This window comes from Dendropsophus ebraccatus, chromosome 5, assembly GCF_027789765.1.
Source record: "Dendropsophus ebraccatus isolate aDenEbr1 chromosome 5, aDenEbr1.pat, whole genome shotgun sequence".
Taxonomy (NCBI): Eukaryota; Metazoa; Chordata; class Amphibia; order Anura; family Hylidae; genus Dendropsophus; species Dendropsophus ebraccatus.
Genome location: NC_091458.1, coordinates 31824342 through 31847591, shown reverse-complemented (window position 1 = coordinate 31847591; position 23250 = coordinate 31824342). Strand labels below are relative to the sequence as shown.

Genomic DNA, 23250 nt, shown 5'->3' with positions numbered 1-23250 from the left:
ATAATTAATGTACATTAGAAATTTGTCTAACTTTCCATAAGTAATAACATATTAAAAAATACTTTTGGACGAACTTCTCCTTTAAATGGGTTATCCAGTGTTAGAAAACCATGGCCACTAATGGTGTGTTTACACAGAGAGATTTATCTGACAGATTTTTGAAGCCAAAGCCAGGAACAAACTATAAACAGGGTGCAGGTCATAAAGGAAAGACTGAGATTCCCTGTCTTTTCAAGTCCATTCCTGATTTTGGCTTCCGAAATTGGTCAGATAAATTTGCCTGTGTAAATGCACCATTACTTACAGAGATGACATGACTTGTCTTCAGTTCAGGTGCTGTTTGCAAATAAACTCCAATAACTTAAATGGAACTGAGCTTCAATACCTGCACCCAAACTGGAGACGAGCCATATTGTCTCGGCAAAAAATGGCCATATTTTAAGGCACCTGAACTGGAATAGTGGAATATAACGCAGGTCTAAGAACTTGTGGGAATCCCATCATTACTGCTCTCCATCTGCCTGTGCCTCTGTAACACAGGGGGGTGTCACGGTCATTTCAAAAAACCTTTGACATGTCAGAGAGACATGTCAAAAGATTTGATCGGTTCGGGTCTGAGTGCTCAGAGTGTGACCTATTGGGAGAAAGAGAAGGGAGAATCTCCCAGTCAGACTTTATGAGCTCGACAGTCTTCACTCCACGTAGTCTGCGCCATCTCACAATCTGTCTCTCTGACATGTCAAAATTTTTGGATACGAAATTTTAAAACATAAGGAAATGAGTTAATCAAAAATAACACTTCAAAAACCGGTCTTAAGGAAAAGATGCACTAAATGTATTACATTTATTTTGAAGACATGAATGATCACCAGTACAGACCTATCTCTCAGCGCTAATCCCCTTTTCACCAAGAATTCAGAGACATCGACCATTTGGTTTGCTTCATTCGCGCTCAAAATTCTAACAGGTAAAGGCCATTGTGATGCATTGTCCTATAGAGAAAGGCTTATTATTGAAATGGAGCAATTCTTACTACCAACATATCATCATCACAGATGAGCCAAGTATGTTTCCCATCTATAAAATATACCGAAAGTTCAACGAAGATACGGTGTGGATTCCGGCACTCCAAACATGGCAACTTAACCCCTTTGTGCTGCAGCTAGTTTGGCCTTAATGACCAGGCTAATTTTTCAAAATCTGACCTGTCTCACTTTATGCTCTTATAGCTCAGTGATGCTTTAACGTATGCTAGCGATTCTGAGATTGTTTTTTCGTGACATATGGCACTTTATGTTAGTGGCAAAATTTGGTCACTACTTTGTGTGTTTTTTGTGAAAAACATCAAAATATCATGAAAAATTAAAAAAATTTGCATTTTATGAACTTTGAAATTCTCTGCTTCTAAAAAAAGAAAGTCGTAGCACATAAATTAGTTACTAAGTCACATTACCAATGTGTCCTCTTTATTCTGGCATAATTTGGTAAACATATTTTACTTTTTTAGGGTGTTATGGGGCTTAGAAATTTATCAGCAAATTATCACATTTTCGTGAAACTGATTTTTTTAGGGACCAGTTCTTTTTTTAAATGGATTTAGAAGTCTGGTATCCTGAAAACCCCCATAAGTGACCCCATTTTGGAAACTACACACCTTAAAGAATTAATCTAGGGGTATAATGAGCATTTTAACCCTACAGGGGCTGGAGGAAAGTATTCACAATTAGGCAGTAAAAAAATTGAAAATTTTAATTTTCCAATAATATATACGTTTAGATTAAAGTTTCTCATTTTCAAAAGGAATATGAGACAAAAAGCACCCCAAAATTTGTAATGCAGGTTCTCTTGAGTACAACGGTACCCCATATGTGGGCGTAAACCACTGTATGGGCACACAGCAGGGCTCAGAAGGAAGGGAGCGCCAATTAGCTTTTCCAATGCAGATTTTGCTGAAGAAGTTTCTGAGCGCCAGGTGCGTTTGTAGTGCCCCTGTAGTGTCAGCAGAGAGAAAACCCCCCATAAGTCACCCCATTTTGGAAAGTACACCCCTCAAAGAATTCATCTTGGTGTGTGGTGACCATTTTGACCCCACAGGTATTACAGGAAAGTATTCAAAAGAAGACAGTAAAAATGAAAAACTGGAATTCTTCCAATAATATGTTCGTTTAGTTTGAAATTTCTCAATTTCACGAGGAACAAGAGGAAAAAAGTACCCCAAAATTTGTAACGCAGGTTCTCCTGAGTACAATGGTACCCCATATGTGGGCATAAACCACTGCATGGGCACACAGGAGGGCTCAGAAGGGAAGGAGCGCCAATTAGCTTTTTCAATGCAGATTTTGCTGCAGAAGTTTCCGAGCGCCAGGTGCGTTTGCAGCGCCCCTGTAGTGCCAGCGGAGTAAAATCTCGCCATAAGTCACTCCATTTTGGAAAGTGCACCCCTCAAAGTATTCATCTTGGTGTGTGGTGACCATTTTGACCCCACAGGTATTAGAGGAAAGTATTCAAAAGTAGACAGTAAAAATGAAAAACTCAAATTTTTCCAATATTATGTTCTTTTAGTTTGAAATTTCTCAATTTCACGAGGAACAAGAGGAAAAAAGTACCACAAAATTTGTAACGCAGGTTCTCCTGAGTACAATGGTACCCCATATGTGGGCGTAAACCACTGTATGGGCACACAGGAGGGCTCAAAAGGGAAGGAGCGCCAATTAGCTTTTTCAATGCAGATTTTGCTGAAGAAGTTTCCGAGCGCCAGGTGCGTTTGCAGAGCCCCTGTAGTGTCCACAGAGTAAAATCTCCCAATAAGTCACTCCATTTTGGAAAGTGCACCCCTCAAAGAATTTATTTTGGGGTGTGGTGAGCATTTTGACCCCACAGGTGTTTGAGGAAAATATTCAAAAGTAGACAGTAAAAATGAAAAACTCGAATTTTTCCAATAATATGTTCCTTTAGTTTGAAATTTCTCAATTTCACGAGGAACAGGAGAGAAATGTCACCCCAATATATGTAAAGCAGGTTCTCCTGAGTAGAACAGTACCCCATATGTGGGCATAAACCACTGCATGGGCACACAGCCGGGCTCAGAAGGGAAGGAGCGCCAATTAGCATTTTCAGTGCAGATTTTTCTGAAGAAGTTTCTGAGCGCCAGGTGCGTTTGCAGTGCCCCTGTAGTGTCAGCAGAATAGATTCCCCCCAAAAGTCACCACATTTTGGAAAGAGCACCCCTCAAAGAATTCATCTTGGTGTGTGGTGACCATTTTTACTCCACAGGTATTAGAGGAAAGTATTCAAAATTGGCCAGTAAAAATGAAAAACTCGAATTTTTCCAATAATATGTTGGTTTAGTTTGAAATTTCTCAATTTGACGAGGAACAGGAGAGAAAATTCACCCCAAAATCTGTAACGCAGGTTCTCCTGAGTAAAACGGTACCTCATATGTGGGCATAAACCACTGTATGGGCACACAGCAGGGCTCAGAAGGGAAGGAGCGCCAATTTACAGGAGCAAAACCGCAGCTAGTAATGGTTATTAGAATAGCGCAGTTACTAAAATAAAATAAAAAAAATGAGATTACAGGTAATGTGGGGTGGTTACGGGCAACCAGGGGTGGTTATGGGCAACCTGAGGTGGTTACAGGTAATCTGGGGTGGTTACGGACAACATGGGGTGGTCACGGGCAACCTGCTGTGGTTACAGGCAACGTGGGGTGGTTACGGGCAACGCGGGGTGGTTACGGGCAACGTGTGGTGGTTATGGGCAACGTGTGGTGGTCACGGGCAACCTGCTGTGGTTACGGCAACGTGGGGTGGTTACAGGCAACGTGGGCTGGTTACAGGCAACGTGGGCTGGTTACAGGCAACGTGGGCTGGTAACGGGCAACGTGGGCTGGTTACGGGCAACCTGCTGTGCTTACAGACAATCTGGGATGGTTACGGGCAACGTGTGGTGGTTATGGGCAACGTGTGGTGGTCACGGGCAACCTGCTGTGGTTACGGCAACGTGGGGTGGTTACAGGCAACGTGGGCTGGTTACAGACAACGTGGGCTGGTTACAGGCAACGTGGGCTGGTAACGGGCAACGTGGGCTGGTTACGGGCAACCTGCTGTGCTTACAGACAATCTGGGATGGTTACGGGAAACGTGGGGTGGTTATGGATAAACTGAAGTTCTTATAGGCAATCTGGGGTGGGTACCTGTAATCTGACATGGGCACCGCAATCTGGAGGGGGTCATTGGCAATTTGGGGTGGTCAGAGGCGACGTGTGGTGGTCAGAGGCGACGTGCGGTGGTCAGAGGCGACGTGCGGTGGTCAGAGGCGACGTGCGGTGGTCAGAGGCGACGTGCGGTGGTCAGAGGCGACGTGCGGTGGTCAGAGGCGACGTGCGGTGGTCAGAGGCGACGTGCGGTGGTCAGAGGCGACGTGCGGTGGTCAGAGGCGACGTGCGGTGGTCAGAGGCATCGTGGCGTGGTCAGAGGCATCGTGGCGTGGTCAGAGGCATCGTGGCGTGGTCAGAGGCAACGCGCGGTGGTTACGTGCAATCTGGGGGGGGGTTACATGTAATCTGGCATGATTACGGGGAACCTGGGGGGGTTATGTGCAACCTGGAAGGGTTACAGACAATCTGGGATTGTTACTGATAAACTGAAGTGCTTATAGGTAATCTGGGGTGGGTACATGTAATTTGGGGTGGTTACGGGCAATCTGGAGGGGGTCACTGGCAATTTGCGGTGGTTACGGGCAACGTGCGGTGGTTACGGGCAACGTGCGGTGGTTACGGGCAACGTGCGGTGGTTACGGGCAACGTGCGGTGGTTACGGGCAACGTGCGGGGGTTACGGGCAACGTGCGGTGGTTACGGGTAATCTGGGGAGGGGTTAGGGGTAATTTGGGAGTAAACTGCAATTATTACTATAATAAAAAGTGTGTGTTTATTTTTTTGTATGTTTGTCACTTTTTGTACTTTATACATTCATTTTCACTGTATTACTATGATTACTGTGATATTTTCTATCACAGTAATCATAGTTCAGTGACAGAGACCAAATTGGTCTCTGTCACTTTAAATTTTCAGAGCTTGGCTGGTTGTGAAGCGCATGCGCACTTCATAACCAGCCAGGACGTCGAGGAGGAAGGAGCTCCGTGGATCCGGTGAGTATATGGGGAAGGGAGGGTGACTCGGGGACGGGGGTGACAGGGGGGGTGGGGGGCGACTTGGGGGGTGGGGGGACATCACTTTTTATCCCCTGTCACCAATCATTTATGGTGACAGGGGATAAAAAGTGCCAGGAGCACATGGTACAAGCGATCAGCGGTATATAGTATATACCGCTGATCGCTTGTACCGGGACCCCACAGGGGGGTCCCCGATGACTGCCCCATGCTCTCCGCTACCTCCGGTGGCGGAGAGCATGGGGCTTTCATTCATTTTAACTTTTTAATCGCTGTGAACCGACGTTAGTCGGTTCACAGCGATTGCGGCGGCCATCTTGGAAATGATGGCCGCCGGGGGAGGGGGGTTAGTTATCGGGGCACTAGGGGGGTCTGATCTGGGGTCTGATATACACTTATTTCATCTCCCCCCGCCGTAGATTCACGGCGGGGGGAGATGAAAGGTGGCGGCGGCACCGGTAATCCTCTTTACCGACGGCCGCCGCTATAACGTTAATAGCGGCGATCGTCGGTAAGGGGGGGGGGGGGCCGGGACGGACCTCACACACTGCCCCAACCCCTCAGCTACCTCCGGTAGCCGGGGGGATGGGGTGGGGGCCGTCCCGGCCCCGCAATCTTATTCTCTGCCATTGCCGTAAAAAGCTGATGGCAGCAGAATAAGGCCCATTAGTGACCGCCGTAGAAAGCCGTATCGGCGGTCACTAAGGGGTTAAAACATAACTTTCTCGTGCGTCTTATTGGGGGACACAGATACCGTGGGTATAGGCTGCTGCCACTAGGAGGCTGACACTAAGAAAAAACAAAACAAGTCGGCCCCTCCCAGCAGGCTATACCCGCCCACTGGCACTGAGCTAATCCAGTTTAGCTTAGTGTCAGTAGGAGGCAGACGCAGGTCTGGTTACTCCAGACCAGTTTCTGCTTGTGTTTTTTGAATTGTTTAATTTTTTCTTCTTGCAGGTCTGGGGCACGGTGGGTCACTAAAGACTCGCCCTGATCCCCCCCTCATGCAACCAGGGCACAGACCCTAACTGGAAAGGGGCTGTTTACCCTAGGTTGCCACCGGCCGGACCCAGCGCCCAGGACACAGACTAGCCCTGCTGTCTGCTTGTTCCTTCATGCGGACTTGCTCCGCCAGCCCCTGCCCGCCCAGCCTCCCAAAGTTGCGCGCGGCAGCGCGGCATAGTGCCGGCAGAAGATCAAGGGGACAGGTCATTCAGCAGGGGTAAGTAATAGCTCCCCTGCTCTCTCCCTTCTCTCTCCCCCCCTGGGGTCCCCCGGTTCACCTCCCGCGGTCTGCATACCTCCGGGGGGGGTAGAGAGCCCAAGTCCCCGTCCCCTTCCCAGGCACCTTCCGTTCCTGGCATCTTTTCCCTCCCCCGCTGCGTCCCGGGCCTCATACCGTCACCGCATGCGGGGAGGTCGGGAACTGGGATGCCGCTTTAGGTGCCGGCTGCGGGCCCCCTCCTCTCTCCATGGACCGCGACTTCCGGGTCCGGCCGTGACTTCCGGTCCTTCGCGGCCTCTTCTTCCCGCGCGCGCGCGCGCCCCTTCTTCTGCGGAAGAGCACTGGTCCCTTTTGAATTTCCCGCGCGCGGGCTTCTTCCCGCGCGGGCCGACGTCTGACGTTACTCCGCACGTGACGCGTCACTACGCTCGTGACGCGGTCTTCTGGGCAGCCCGGTCGGTTCGGCACACTGCGCAGCTCCGCGGTCGTCAGGAGTCCTCAGTAGGGGTAGAGCATTATCTCCGTGGGACTACAACCACAGCCTGTTCTTCCTGGCCAGTCTTCTTCTGTCTCCCTCAGCAGCCGTTCTGTGCCCGCCCGGACCTCTGCCTCTTTTCCACAGATTATTGCCTGGTAAGGTCTCTATGGGACTTTATGCCATATTTTTCTGGTTACTGTCTTTCTGAGTTCTCATTGTGTGTATTCTGTCACCCTGCAGGTTTTTTGGTTACTCTCAGCTCCAACAGTTATCTGCCTGTAGGAATACACTAGCTGGCTGTGTTTTTTCTTACTAATATATGTATATATATATTTAGTTTTTCATTATGTCTGACTCAAGATCTGAATCCACACGCCGCCAGCATCCTCCTCCTTCCTCTGTTACCTATTATTTCTGTACGTCTTGTAACACTAAATCTGCTTCTGGCCACTCTCAGCCTATCTGCGCTGCTTGTTCCATGCAGTCCTGTTCGTCTATGTCCCCTACTCAGGACCCCCCACCGGAGTCTGAGGAGTCTGCCCCGGCCTGGGCGCGCTCTCTCTGCCAGTCAGTGTCGCAGATGGCTCAGTTGTCTCAGTCTGTGGCGGCCGCCCTTGATCGCCTGTCTGCTTCTTCTTCAGCGCCTGCCCAATCCCGCCCGGCAGCCAGTTGCGTACGCCCCGGCAGGAGCCGCTCCCACAAGCGTCCTCGCCGTGCCTCTTCTCGCTCTTCCTCTGGCTCCCCTGGAACTAGCCTGGCCCCTACGCATATCTCTCCTAACAGGCGATCCCATTCGCCTGGAGATCTGTCGGATTCGGAGTCGGCTCCCAACTCTGATTCTGAGGATGTTTCTCCCGCGGCTTCCACTGTGGACAGCCTTGTGGCCACAGTCCGCGATACCTTCCAGTTGAAGGATTCGCCGGACCCCTCGCCTGCTGATGAGGTTTTTTTCCATAAAAGCGGCCACCGTGTCCGCAGCACTTTCCCCAGTCACAGGGAATTTGATGACCTGTTTTCCAAATTCTGGAAGACCCCAGACAAGCGTTTCTCAAAGCCTAAACACTTGTCGGTCCTTTATCCTTTCCCCGAGGACCTCGTGTCTCGCTGGTCAGGTCCACCTTCAGTGGATCCCCCGATCTCTCGGTTGACCAAGGTCACGACTCTTCCGCTGGACAATGCGTCGTCTCTTAAGGATTCCACTGACAGACGCACTGAGTCCTTAGCTAAGTCAGCTTTTGAGGCCTCTGGCTCATCTCTCCTTCCCACACTTGCCTCCACTTGGGTGTCTAAGTCCATTTCAGTGTGGGCTAAGCAACTGGGGGACGGCATTACTTCTGGCGCTTCGGCCGAGGACTTGGCCGACCTCGCCCAACAGATTCAGGACGCGGCTCAGTACCTCTGCTCGGCTTCTCTGGACGCTGCAGCCTGTTCGGCTTTTGCGTCGGCCAATATTGTAGCTATTCGCCGGTCCTTGTGGCTTCGTGAGTGGCGGGCTGACAACGCTTCCAAGCGGTCTCTCACCAGTCTTCCTTTTGCGGGCTCTCGTCTCTTTGGGAAACGCCTGGATGACATAATTTCTGATGCCACAGGGGGGAAGAGTACCAATCTTCCCCAGCAGCGCCCCAAGCGTCAGGATTCCCGTCGAAAACCAGGCTCCTTTCGGTCGCTCCCGCCGACTCGCTCCGGAAAGACTGCGGCCCCTCAGACCAAAAGGTCCGGTTTCTCCAAAAACCGTTCTTCCTGGCAGGCGCGATCTGCCGCCTCCCGCCCCACCTTTAAGCCTGGCACCTCCAAGCCCTCCTCCTCCTGAAGGTTTTCCCCCACCCGGATCTCCTCCGGTGGGCGGCCGCCTCCTGTTGTTCCAGAAGGTCTGGCTTGCTCATGTTCAGGACGCCTGGGTGCGAGAACTGATCTCACAGGGTTACAAGATCGAGTTCGTTTCCGTTCCCCGCGATCGTTTTTTCCTTTCTCGTCCCCCCAGGTCCCCTGCCCTGGCGGCCGGTTTTTTCCAGGCCATCCCTTCGCTCCTCTCGAAGGGAGTGATTGTCCGCGTCCCTCCTCTTCAACGGTTCCGCGGGTTCTATTCGAACCTATTCGTGGTTCCGAAGAAGGACGGTTCGGTACGTCCGATTCTAGACCTCAAGCGTCTGAATCGTCACGTCCGACTATCTCACTTCCGGATGGAGTCCCTGCGTTCTGTGATCGCATCTCTGGAGCCAGGCGAGTTTCTTTCTTCGGTGGATATTCAGGACGCGTATCTTCACGTGCCGATTTATCCTCCTCATCAACGTTTCCTGCGTTTTGCAGTAGGGGACGAGCATTATCAGTTCGTGGCTCTCCCGTTCGGCCTGGCTTCGGCTCCGCGGGTTTTCACAAAGACCATGGCGGCTGTCATGGCTCTTCTTCGGGCTCGAGGTGTCTCAGTAACCCCTTACTTGGACGACATACTCGTCAAAGCCCCATCCAGGGAACAGAATTTAGAGAGCCTCCATATCACCCTGGATACGCTCTCTCGCTTCGGTTGGCTGATCAACCGTTCCAAGTCCTCTCTGGTCCCTGCCCAGTCCATCGTTTTTCTGGGAATGCGTTTGGATTCAATACAGGCCCGCGTTTTCCTTCCGGAGGACAAGTTACAGTCCCTTCAGGTCAACATCAGAACTCTTTGCAGCCACCGCCCTGTGTCCATACGTTCCTGTATGAGGGTTCTGGGGAAGATGGTGGCGTCTATGGAGGCGATCCCTTTTGCCCAGTTTCATTCCCGCCCCCTGCAGCTCTTCCTGCTGTCACGGTGGGACAGGTCTCTCCCCTCTCTAGATCGGAGGGTGAAACTACCGGCTCGCCTCCGCCAAGACCTTCAGTGGTGGTTGCGGTCTCCGAGCCTCTCTCTGGGTCGCTCCTTCCTCCCCGTGCAGTGGCAGATTGTGACCACCGATGCCAGCCTGCGGGGCTGGGGAGGGGTTTGGAACGATCTGACGGTTCAGGGAACCTGGTCGTCCAAGGAAGCTTGCCTCCCCATCAACATCCTCGAGCTGCGGGCGATTCGTCTCTCCCTTCTGCACTGGCAGACACAGCTCCACGGTCTCCCCGTTCGGGTGCAGACAGACAACGCCACAGCTGTGGCTTATGTGAATCATCAGAGCGGGACCCGCAGCAAGGCCGCCATGATGGAAGTGGCGCTGATCCTCTCCTGGGCGGAGGAAACCGTGCTTGCCTTGTCCGCTGTTCACATTCCGGGTGTGGACAATTGGATGGCCGACTATCTGAGTCGTGCACGGGTGGATCCAGGGGAATGGACCCTGCATCCCGAGGTGTTCTCCCAGATCTGTCGCAGGTGGGGGACACCGGATGTGGATCTGATGGCGTCTCGCTTCAACCACAGACTGCCGAAGTTCGTCTGCCGGACGCGGGACCCTCTGGCTCTGGCCTCGGACGCCTTGGTGATTCCCTGGCGTCGGTTCAGCCTCCCTTACATCTTTCCTCCTCTCCCGCTTCTGCCGCGGGTGGTGAGCAAAATAAAGTCGGAAGGACGTCCGGTAATCCTCGTGGCCCCGGACTGGCCACGGCGCGCCTGGTACACGGATCTCGTGAACCTCGCCGCCGACGTCCCCTGGCGTCTACCAGACCGGCCGGATCTTCTCACTCAAGGTCCACTCTGCCACCCGAGTTTAGCCACGCTACGTTTGACGGCGTGGCTGTTGAAACCTGGATTCTGAAATCACGCGGTTTCTCTGATGCGGTCATTAGGACCATGATCAGGGCCCGGAAGCCTGCATCGGCAAAGATTTATTATCGTTGTTGGAGGGCCTTCCTCCGTCACTGTGAAGACTGTTCTGCGCCTCCACTTCCCTTTTCTCTGGCGCGGCTCCTGGCCTTCCTCCAGGCAGGCCTGGACGCAGGCTTGGCTCTGAGCTCTCTTAAGGGCCAGGTTTCTGCCCTTTCAGTTTTTTTTCCAGAGACCATTGGCGTCAGTCCCCCAAGTCAGGACTTTTCTCCAGGGAGTGGCGCGCATTGCACCTCCTTATCGGCACCCAGTTCCCCCGTGGGATCTGAACCTCGTCCTGGATGCTCTGCAGTCTCCTCCGTTTGAGCCCCTCCGGGAGGTGCCTTTGGACATTTTGTCCTTTAAGGTGGTTTTCCTGGTGGCGGTTACGTCTGTCCGGAGGATTTCGGAGCTGGCAGCCCTTTCTTGCCGTCCTCCCCTGCTGGTGTTGCACCAGGACAAGGCGGTGCTTAGGCCCGTGGCTTCCTTTCAGCCCAAGGTGGTTTCACCTTTCCACCTCAACGAAGATATTGTTCTTCCCTCTTTCTGCCCGGCCCCCTCTCATCCAAGGGAGCGCGCGCTCCACAAGCTGGATGTGGTTCGCGCCCTGCGCATCTATCTCTCCAGGACAAAGTCTCTTCGGCACTCGGACTCACTATTCGTCATCCCTGAGGGTCCTCGAAAGGGGTCAGCAGCGTCTAAGGCGACCCTGGCCCGCTGGGTCCGCTCCGCCATCGCTCAAGCTTACCGGAGTAAGGGTAAGTCGCCCACGTTCCGGATTGCAGCTCACTCGACTCGTTCGGTTGGGGCTTCCTGGGCCATCCGTCATGGGGCCTCGGCTCTTCAAATCTGCAAGGCCGCCACGTGGTCCTCGCTGCACACCTTTTCTAGGTTTTACCGTGTGGACACGTTTGCATCGGCCGATGCGAGTCTGGGCCGCATGGTCTTGCAGGCAGCAGTGGCTTCTTCCTCTTCTTAGCTCCACTCTGTTTTTTCCCACCCAAGGGACTGCTTTTGGACGTCCCACGGTATCTGTGTCCCCCAATAAGACGCACGAGAAAGGAGGAGTTTTTACTCACCGTAAACTCTCTTTCTCATAGTCTTCATTGGGGGACACAGCACCCACCCTCTGTTGTCTGATTTAGGTTGCCTGTTGGCCTGTGTTTTTCAGATTTTGAGTGTGGACTGTTTTTTCCTTTATGTTTATTTCGGCTCCTCCTACTGCTTTTTCACTACTGAATTAGCTCAGCGCCAGTGGGCGGGTATAGCCTGCTGGGAGGGGCCGACTTGTTTTGTTTTTTCTTAGTGTCAGCCTCCTAGTGGCAGCAGCCTATACCCACGGTATCTGTGTCCCCCAATGAAGACTAAGAGAAAGAGAGTTTACGGTGAGTAAAAACTCCTCCTTTTAGGGTATAAACCCACACACCGTATATGCAGCAGATATGCAACAAATACGCAGCAGATTTGGTGGTGCAGATTTGATGCTGTGTTCAGTTATTTAGATCTAATCTGCTGCGATTTTGCTGCGAGTTTGCTGCGTATCGCAGCAGTAAATACGCTGCATATACGGTGTGTGGGTTTATACCCTAAATAAGATAGATTAAAACATTGCCATGTTTGGAGTGCTGGAATCCACACCGTATCTTCGTTGAACTTCCATGTTACCAGTGCCTGGCCAGCACCGGGTTTCCGTGCACCCTCTACTCTGCAAGCTGCTGCAAGGAAAGAAAGCGCCCTGGTGAGCTGAATCTCTCCCTTATTTTAATGCATATCTGTAAATTATACTCCCTGATTAACCGCTTCGCGTCCAGTTTTACTTTCACTTGTCATTTTTTCCTCCCCACCTTCTAAAACCCGAAACCCATATTTTTCCATATCACACCGATCGCACTGCAGCCTGTCATTAACCCCTTAAAACATTAGAAAAGCTATATAAACATGCATATCGTTGTTTTCGGACTGACGTATTGAATAAAGAAATCATGTACGTTTTTCCGTAAAGTGCATTAAGTAGATACGGGTACCCCCCAAATGTTACAAAACTGCATTTTTTTCCAATTTCACCCCATAAATATTTTTGGGGTATAGTCATACATGTTATGGTACATTGAAAGGCACCATTACAAAGTACACCTGTTCCTGAAAAAAGAAAGCCCTTACATGGCCCTGTAGCTGGAGAAACAACAGCAAGGAGGCAAAAATGAAAATTGGTGCAGTCATTTAGAGCTGTGTCATGCAGAGGTTAAAACTGCCCTGTTCTAACCCCCATATTTTTCAGTCTATATGACACATTAAGGTTTATTTTTTTCGTGAATGCCATTTACTGTGCTGGATTAAGTAGCAATGCCAAGCTTTATTAATATATATATATATATATATATATATATATATATATATATATATATATATATATATTATATTCTCCCCCCCCCCCCTTTATTACCAATATTTAGATTTCTAATGCTGATCTTTGCAATTGGTGCTCTGCACGATTACTGGTCTCAGGCATTAGTTCTGAGGATCTGCTACACATAATAGTCGATCCCCGCTGTCTATGGAGCAGTTTTAGCTCCTGAGCCCCCGCCATTCACATGTCACATCAGCTGATGTACAGCTGTAAATCTGATGCGAAGATGAATAGTAATTGACAGATCAAAGAAAAAAAAAGCAATGAAAAGTGAGACCATGATATCCCAAATGGGACACCCATGAGGGCAGCGTGCCTACGAGTTCCTTGCATCAATTACGTTTAAAGCCAAGTTGATTTGGCTTTTGGTTCATAAAGGGGTCACAGTAATGGAGCATATAGGTCACAAAACATGATCACAGCACTGACTTCAATAATTATCGTGACTGTGGCTCCATTAAGATAATGAGAAAGAAAGTCACAGGCGGTTGCAGTCCAGTTCTGACTTCCTCCAGCCGGCCTGAAAAATACAGAAATATCAGATACAGTTATAAAGCTAAGACAGTTCAGGGTATCGGTGAACTATATAGTACTCTACCCAAGCCATCTGAAAGACAAGGCTGCCTTAAAACAGGGGTGTTTATATGCTTACTTGCTGCAGAAATGTGCTTGGAAATAATTTTATACAGTAGTGGATTGAGACATGCAAATTGTTCCACTTTGCCCCTTATAGCCAACTATGCATCTAGGACCATTGGCGTACAGGTCAGGTACAGATTTCTGGATGCATAGTTGGCCTAAAGTTTTACCCTGTTATGCAGGACTTCTATATATATGCACATACTGTATATCCATGAGTGCGCACTCCAGGCACATGGTCCCATATACCATAAAGCTTTCATCTAATATTCTTAGGTTGGTGACATCAGCCACTTCCTGCTTGCCAAAATCATAGCAGAACACCTGAAAAAAAAATATAACAAAATTAGGGCAGATACAGAAGTAACTCATCTCCTGTGGATGGGTAACTTAGTATGGCTCCACAGTGACACTGTTATACAACACTGACAAAATTACTGATAAAATTACAGACTTGTTCACTATGATACACTATGGTTAACATGCAATTTTGTTACCTCAACAAGGCTGTCCGATATTATATTTATAACCTTCCCGCGCATCCACTGCTTATCAGAGCGAAGATGAACTGCAACCTTCATATCCACCTGCCATGGTACATCCTCTGGTTCAGAGTTCTCATAGCGGTCAAACATGGCTGCTTGCAAACTAGAACCCCCAAAGGAGTGGGGAAAAAACAAAGTGTCAAACATTACACAGACAACTGCAAACTGTGGAATCTCCAGTGTGCAAAGGGGATTATCCAATATTTCATATTCCACTCTCTCTCAGAACCACTGCTAACCTGTGCTATTGTGGGTGGGCTGCTGGGCAATGTTATATGACCTATTTCTTTAGACCCCATGAAAGCATCTGGTGCTTCCTCTCCCTTCCTGCTCTGCGAGCGCACAAGCGACTTCACTTGTAGGCTGCAGGTCAGATGGTGGGGTGGGGGAGAGAAAGAGACCTCTTGTGGCCAAAGGTATAATGCTGTCTCCTGCCACAAGCGTGACTGACAGCATGGGGAGTTAATGGCTCCTTGCCCTGTCAAACACAGCACCACATTTAACTGTATGCGCTCCTGATTTAAAGAGCATGCAGTTAAAGGTGCTGACTAGAGATGAGCGAACCTCGAGCATGCTCAAATCCATCTGAACCCGATCGTTCAGCATGTGATTAGCAGTGGCTGCTGAAGTTGGATAAAGCCCTAAGGCTATGTTGAAAACATGGATATAGTCATTGGCTGTATCCATGTTTTCCAGACAACCTTAGAGCTTTATCCAAGTTCAGCAGCCCCAGCTAATCAAATGCGAACGATCCAGTTCGGATGGACTCGAGCATGCTCGAGGTTCACTCATCTCTAGTGCCGACGCTGGCCCGGGCTGACTAGCAGTGCATCTGGAATTCTGGATGCTCTTAAAGAGCTATATGCTGTATATTTTTACGGGGCCTTTTTTCCGGAACGGACCTTTATGTTATCTATGCCCAACATAACCCTATGAGTCAGGAAAATTATGCCTTCAGCTGACAAAAACACTTGCATGCCTTCTATATGCATCATATGGACAAAAGTATTGGGACCCCTCTACATTACAGTTAAAGAAGCTTTTAGGACATCCCACCCTAAATCCTTAGGTATTAATATGGAGTTGGTCCCCTCTTCTGACTACTATCCAGAGATAAAGGGCCTGAACTATGGGCAATGTTCGCTCTAGTTCGTCTTAAACGTGCTGAATGGGGTTGAGATCGGGCTCTGTGTGGCCACTGGGGCGCAGTCATGCTGGAACAGAAAAGGGCTGAACCCAAAGTGTTCTCATTAAGTTGGAGGCAGCAATTGTCCACAATGTCTAGGTGCTGAAGCAGTAAGATGTCCCTTCCGATAAAAGAGATCAATACAACAAGAACAGGAATGTAGATCTAGCAGTAGGAAGACTAACTATGTGCGTCCACCATCATTCAGCTCAGTATGAGGATGTGTATACTATAGAAGAAATTGCTCTGCACACGGAAGGGTTAACTTAGTTAAAGTAAATCATGTAGGTTTTATTTTCACAGCAGTGAACGTAAAATTTTAGTCTGTATGGACCTTCCTCAGACACTGGCCATAGCGCTGGATGGGTGGCTGCAAGGTAGTACACTGGCCCAGAGCAGCATCCCGTCCTTAAGCACCAGTGGTGAATTCTCTCACATGAACAGGATGCGTATACTGCTATATGCTCTAAGCACCAGGTGGCATCACACTGAGTAAACGTCCTAAGCCATCAATGAATCTGTTTTTGAAACAAATTAAATTAAAATGAACACTTAATGTTATCTGCGCTAAAAATAAAAAAAAATGCATGATACTCTCCTACCCTGGTGCACCATAAGTCCTATTCCAGCGCCCTCAGGCCATCCGCTTGTCAACAATTATTCCTTTTTTTTTTTTTTTTTTAAGTTAAAGTTAAAGAGAACCAATCATCGATGAAAATCAAAAATTTTTTTTCCCCTAATTAGATGTATTTACTTATTTTATTAATATTTGTAAATATAATTCATTACTTTTTGGCTGTGTTTTTAAAATATTTACTTTTTACTTTCCTATCTCGCGCCGGCTCTTTTCAAAAGAGCCGGCGCGAGACAGGAAGCTCCCGTCATGCAAAGCGGCAAGGCCGGGCACCGCCATCTTTATGACGTCACTTGCGTTCCACCGCTGGAACGCAAAAGACTAAATCAAGATGGCGGCGCCGGCCTTGCTGTAGCGGTCCAAAGGATCAGGTAAAGTATAAGATACAGACTGCAAAGGCAGTCTGTATCTTCATTTTGTCTATTTATTAAGATACAGACTGCCTTTGCAGTCTGTATCTTATACTTTACCTGATCCTCTTGTTCGGTGCAGGAAGGCCGCGCGCCGCCATCTTGAATACGTCACTTGCGTTCCAGCGGTGGAACACAAGTAGCGTAATCAAGATGGCGGCGCCGGCCTTGCTGTAGCGGACCAGAGGATCAGGTAAAGTATAAGATACAGACTGTAAAGGCAGTCTGTATCTTTCCGAAGTCTATTTATGAAGATACAGACTACATTTGCAGTCTGTATCTTATACTTTACCTGCTCCTTTCTTCCGGTGCATTAATGCCGGCCGCCGCCATATTGATGACGTCACGTGCGTTCCAGCGGTGCGTTCCAGCGTGACGTCATCAAGATGGCGGCGCCCAGCATTACTGCACAGAGGAAGAGAAATTAGGTAAAGAATAAGATACAGACTGCAAAGGCAGTCTGTATCTTCATAGATAGACTTAGGGAGAGAGAATCTTTGATAATAGGGATAGTGAATTTTAGGTGATTGGTTCTCTTTAAGAAGTTTTAGCAGGATTCAGCCAATCACTGACTGAGGCGGGACACTGTTGTGCCCAATGATTGGTTGAGCAGGTAGGTTCTTCTGAAATATGTCATAGAATCAAGAATAAACGATGATCAGTGAGGAAATGGAAGATGCAAAAACAGGATCTGCGGAGGTCCAGGGTAGGTGCATCACTTAGGGGGTTTTTTCACCGCACTACCAGCATAACAAAAAAAAATAAAATCTGGTACTGGATAAAAACAACATTCACTGATGGGACAGCCACATTAAAGCGGTTATTTGGGGAGCAGAAAAGGTCCTACCAGTCCTACTCTCCAATGTGCCACTTCTTCCCACCAGCCCTCTCAGCACTATACAATACAATACCAAGACAAAAGGGGGGCAGGTACATGTTAGGAATGAAGGAAGGACCTCTCAGCTTCCCAGACAATCCTTGAGTTCAAACTTGAAATACAACATTGGCTTTTCAGCCGAGATGAAACCTACAAAAAGTCCTCCCCATGTAGACATTACCTCTTAAGAATGTTCTCTGTAGTTAACCACTGCACATAGATTTTGCTGGGAGATACAACATGACTGATGAACACATCAAGCTCTCTGCGCTTGAACAGAGAAATGTTATCCATGGTAATCTCCACAGGTTCAGGTGATGTTTCTATTACTGGATCCCATACTTCCTTCAGTGGTAGATGAGGTTCAGCAGAAGAGGAAGAGCTTAACGGAGAGAAGAGACAAAATGCTAATGTCTTCTCCAGATCTACTAGTAAATAGGCTGAAATTAGGATTATACAAGAGGTAACACTGCATAAAGGAGGACTGAAAAGATCACCACAATTTACCAACACACAGTGACTGGATAATATTACTATACTCTTACTGAATAATACCGCCACACATTACCACCACATTGTTACTAAATAAGAGCGCCACACCATTGCCACATATTACCACTACACTGTTACTAAATACTTCCACACCATGACCACATATTACCACAATACTGTTACTAACTAATACTTCCACACCATGGCCACATTTTACCACCATATTGTTACTAAAAAATACTGCCACACTATGACCACATATTACTACCATATTGTTACTAAAAAACACTGCCACACTATGACCACATATTACTACCATATTGTTACTAAAAAACACTGCCACACCATGACCACATATTACCACCACACTGTTACTAAATAATACTGCCACACCATGACCACATATTACCACCACACTGTTACTAAATAATACTGCCACACCATGACCACTGTTACTAAATGAAACATACTATACAAAGACCAATATTCTTCTCATACAGTGACCATAAAGTGGTGATCTCAGCTTAACAACAGCTCTGCAAACCATGTAAGCAATTACAGTAAAGTAATGTCTAGTGACCATAAACTGTGTCTTCTCGAATTGGATCGACTTCCTCTCTCTCTCTGTCTGGCCCAGACCACCATTAAGAGTTCTGCCAACACACCAGCCCATTTAATAGCACTATCCCATGTCTGTTGCTACCTCAAGTACCCTCACAACTACAGCAACCCTCAATAGTGCCCCCACGCAATAAAAGGACTCCCTAGGGTCATCAACACAGCAATAGTGCCCTTTCTGTAGCTCCATGAAATAGTGTCCCCTAGTGTCGGCACAGTTAGAGAGCCCCAATACTGCCCCCCTACATACAGTAAATACCCCTCTTAGAGCTCCCACACAAGTGACTCCTTAGTGCCTCCACAAACATAAGTGCCCCTTCACCTAAGTGCTCATCTAAACCCGTTCCCGTTGCATATAGTGGTGCCTAGGATGCACGTTTTCTCCAGTCTGTGGTGGCACTGTCAGTATTAAAGGGGTTGTCCGGCGCTAAAAAATTATTCACAGAATAACACATTATAAAGTTAATATGTATGTTATGTCTGTGAATGGCCCCCTTCCCCGTGTTCCACCACCCCCACCCGTGTACCCGGAAGTGTGGTGCGCTATACATACCTGTCACGTGCCGACCATGGTCTCCGATCCTCAGCAGTGACGTCTTCTTCGGGCGGCCGGCGGATCTTCCCGAGTGCCGGCCGCCCTCTGCAGCGTCATCCGAAGCTCAGCCGCGATTGGCTGAGCATAACTGTGCTTAGCCAATCGCAGCTGAGCAGCTGATGACGTGGCCGCGTCATCAGCCGCGATTAGCTGAGCACAGTTATGCTCAGCCAATCGCGGCTGAGCTTCGGATGACGCTGCAGAGGGCGGCCGGCACTCGGGAAGATCCGCCGGCCGCCCGAAGAAGACGTCACTGCTGAGGATCGGAGACCGTGGTCGGCACGTGACAGGTATGTATAGCGCACCACACTTCCGGGTACACGGGTGGGGGTGGTGGAACACGGGGAAGGGGGCCATTCACAGACATAACATACATTACAAAGTTGTATAACTTTGTAATGTGTGTTATTCTGTGAATAATTTTTTAGCGCCGGACAACCCCTTTAATGCATAAATGGGCACAATTACATCAAAGCTGAAAGTGCTGGCAGCCTACGAGACTGTATGATGGATTAGGGAGCTGGTGGCTCTGTGCTCCACTGTTGTGCATCCTGAGGATTCCCATACAGTAGAAATGGGCTTAAAAAGAGGCAGAAAAAAAACTGTCCCCACAGTATATGCCCTTGTGTTAGTATCACCAAATCACAAAAAATAAAAAGTCATTTTGTGGATTTAACAATTGTAAACTACTCATTAGCAAAATGCAAAGCAGAAGAATATGCTCTATCTATACAGAGGCTGAATCAGTGTAAAGTCATAGAAAGCCAAATATCATAAAGAAAAAGAGATCACAATATAACGAAAAACTTACCTCTCTATAAAAGTTGCCACTCTCTCCTCAACTAGCATGGTGTTAATGCTGGTCACATGACTCACGTTAATATCCAAAAGCTCTACAGACAGCTTGTTCTCCAGCAGAATACCTGTATGACCAGACAACAGGGGGGAATCCTCATACTGCGGCTCTCAGTGCATTAAGGTTCCTATTGCATTTTGATGGAAATAGTAGTATACTCTACAGCCTAAATCTTCATAAGATTCAAAGGCTAAGAAAACCTGATAAGACCCATTATACATCAATAATGGAATTATTTTGAAATGGAATTGTTTTGAAATTGATGGGTCACCACTTTTACTAAGGAGTCATTGTCCCCCAAGAGGAAATGCACTGATCATGTGCCAGCCAGATCTCTATTTCTCTACATGACTTCCAAAGGGTTCAGCGATCAGCACTGTTCAGAAGCCACAAAGAATAATAATAGTAATAATCATGTTGTATACATTATATTTAAAGGGGTATTCCAAAGAAAACAACTGTTTTAAATCAACTGGTGTAAGAGTTATACAGATTTGTAAATTACTATTATCTCATGTCCTCCAGTACTTATCAGCTGCTGTACGTCCTACAGGAAGTGGTGTATTCTTTCCAGTCTTCAAGAAAAAGAAAAGTGTCTGAGGCTAGGAACACTTTAAATCTAAAACACTTAACCCACAAAGGGCCATGAGCCCACCATATGTCCTTTCATCCTTCCCGCAAAATATACCTTTTATTTAAATCTGGTAAAAATCATGATTCTATTAAAAACACATCCACTAGATGGTTCTTAGGCTCAAGTCAAAGCTTGTAAATAATGAACCCATATGAATAGTGAGTAAGGAGAAGAGGAGGGGTGGCTGCAGACTATCCCGCCACAGACTGCGTCCAGTTAGCAGCGTCAGCTGGGATATTTATTATTTACAAGCTTTGACTTGTAAATGTTATTCTGACTTTAACCCCTACCCGCATCAGAACGTAAAAATATGTTCTGATGCGGATGGAGGGGTTCAGAGAGGGGTCGCACGGCGCGGGGTCTGATCGCCGCACCCACCAATTAGACATTAAATGCAGCTGTCAAAACTGACAGCTGCATTTAAATGTCTTATATGCTCCTATCCCCGGTGTCTAGTGGGGGGAATCTCCCCCCCCCCCCCCCACCCCACCATGCGATTGCGGAGGGGCGATCCCTTCTCCTTACCAGACCAGGGCTCAGCATCACACCGACATTAATCCCGAATCGGCAATTTGTAGATCTGGTCTGCAGCAGAACAGAGTAATACAGCACTAATCTAATTGATAAGTGCTGTATTATATACACAGCAGTGATCTCTATAAGAGAGCAAGTGCTGTGTATATAGAAGTCCCCTGGGGGGCTAAAAGTTAAAGTATAAAAAATAAAAGTTTTTTCATTAATTAAAAATCGTCTCCCTAATAAAAGTTTAAATCACCCCCTTTTCCCATTTTATAAATAAAAATAGAAATAATTTACAAATCCGTATAAACTTACAGACGCCTTTTGGTTTTAAAACAATTTTTTTCTCTAGACTACCTCGTTAATATAGCGAGATCCAAACAAACTTGCCAAATTGGCTCCATTACAAAGTCCCCAACAATGCAGAATACAAAGAATGACCTCAAAGTACAGTAGGAATTATAATATACAGTAAGTATGCAGAATACATACCTATTGATGTACACCTCAGATGCTTATAGGCAGTCAGCTTATCAAACAGTCGACAAGCCTCTGGGCTCCAAGAGGGTCCAACATTAGGAGGTTGAATATAGGCAAGTCTGCAGCCAATTGCCTAGAAATTACGTATGATTATGGAAATTGGGTCAATAGTCATAATAAATATAACACAGCTGTAATGTTGGGAGTATGCAAGCTTCTTTCACCAGGATGTGTTCTTAGGAATAAAAAGACCAATGCATATACCACCACCTTTTTAAGAAAAATATTACTGGGACATAGCTTGTGTTTCTGTAGTTAAATTCAAGTTAGTGGCCCTTAAAATTCTTGATTTAATGTAGATTACATTGGTATTGTAGGCAATGTCAATAAAAAATATTAAATACTCCTGTGTGGTCCCTACTGCAGAGTCCACGGGGCAGGGCTTGAGATAAGGATTCCCACATGAGCAGGTTACTCCTAGGAACTACGAGTATTTACCTTGCATGGTGTAGTCATGAATTCTTTCTTCATGCTTCTTAGAGCTGCAATATCAACTGTGGTAGTATTGCCGAAGTCCACATACTTTATGATGGCTTCTTGATTATTACATAAAGCTGGAACAACAACAAAAAAAAGTTATAAATTCATACAGTAAGAGTCTAACATAAAGCTGGAACAACAAAAAAAAGTAATAAATTCATACAGTAAGAGACACTAACACTGACTACTTTTAAAATCTTTCTAGATTTCCATTCAACCCTGTGCTTTGACTTCAGCAAGTTAAAGTTTTAACAAGGTAATCTTACCCTTTATTTCTGCTCTGTACCAGTGATCGTCTTCAGAAATAAATTTAGCGACGCAAGGTTGTCCCACCACCGGGTGCAGAATACGCAAGTCGTCAGCCTCTTTGCTGTTGTATACGCCCTGAATCTTGTCTATAGTATCTGCATACTCTGATTCACACACCTTAAGTCGGTTAAGATAGAAAATAAAAGTAGCACAATTATCATAAACCATTAAAGGGAACCAATCAGCATGATTGTGTATATTGTGAGTGAGTATAGATCTACTGTGCAGCTCCCTGAGGCTACCAGCCTCGTCGGCAGTGGTAGCTTTACATCAGAGAAAAGTGGCAACTAGTCATCTGGGTGGGGAGCAGCCTGAGACTAGTCACGGCACTCTTGCCTGTCAGGGCACTCTGCGATGATTGCTTGGAAATTGATCTGTTAGTGGCCTCTTTGCCTGTCAATCATGCCCACAGAGCGTGCCGATACGCAGAGAGCTGTGACTAGTCACAGTGGCGGCTCCCCAACCAGATGACTAGTTGCAGACCCTCTTCCAGCCTCGCACACTGGAATAAAACCTCCCTCTCCCCCCCCCCCCCCCCCCCTGATGTAAAGCTACTGCTGCAGACTTGGCTGGTAGCCTCAGGGAGCTGCACAGTAGATCTATACTGTGCAGCTGGGAACCATATCAGCATAATTATGCCGATTGGTTCCCTTTAAGATGGAAAAGGAGAAGGTACATGTCAATGTGTGTGAGGGACAATGTATTTGTTCAAGTTTTTTTTTAAAGGCTATGTTTATTACTTATTATGATACAAAAAATTCTGTATAAGAATTTAGCTTAGTTTCTCATCTACAGCCTCTTAGTTTCCACATATAGTTCTGGCTGCATGAGAGAATCCGCCTTGCCTGGTCTTTTTTCATCGTTTATCTCACTTT

General features: G+C 47.4%; 1 protein-coding gene across 2 annotated transcripts in view; it reads right to left on the bottom strand.

Annotated features, from left to right (window-relative positions):
- The window catches only part of LOC138792401 (RING finger protein 17-like), a 101858-nt gene that overhangs the window by 21966 nt on the left and 56642 nt on the right, over positions 1 to 23250 (bottom strand). For both annotated transcript variants that reach the window (XM_069969771.1, XM_069969772.1), the window contains exons 20-28: positions 22333 to 22492; positions 22025 to 22140; positions 21539 to 21659; positions 19849 to 19960; positions 17514 to 17714; positions 14178 to 14328; positions 13886 to 14004; positions 13471 to 13561; positions 880 to 992 (exon numbers count right to left, since the gene is read on the bottom strand). In XM_069969771.1, coding sequence (XP_069825872.1) covers positions 880 to 992; positions 13471 to 13561; positions 13886 to 14004; positions 14178 to 14328; positions 17514 to 17714; positions 19849 to 19960; positions 21539 to 21659; positions 22025 to 22140; positions 22333 to 22492 — 1184 coding nt within the window. The remainder of the gene's footprint in view (positions 1 to 879; positions 993 to 13470; positions 13562 to 13885; positions 14005 to 14177; positions 14329 to 17513; positions 17715 to 19848; positions 19961 to 21538; positions 21660 to 22024; positions 22141 to 22332; positions 22493 to 23250) is intronic.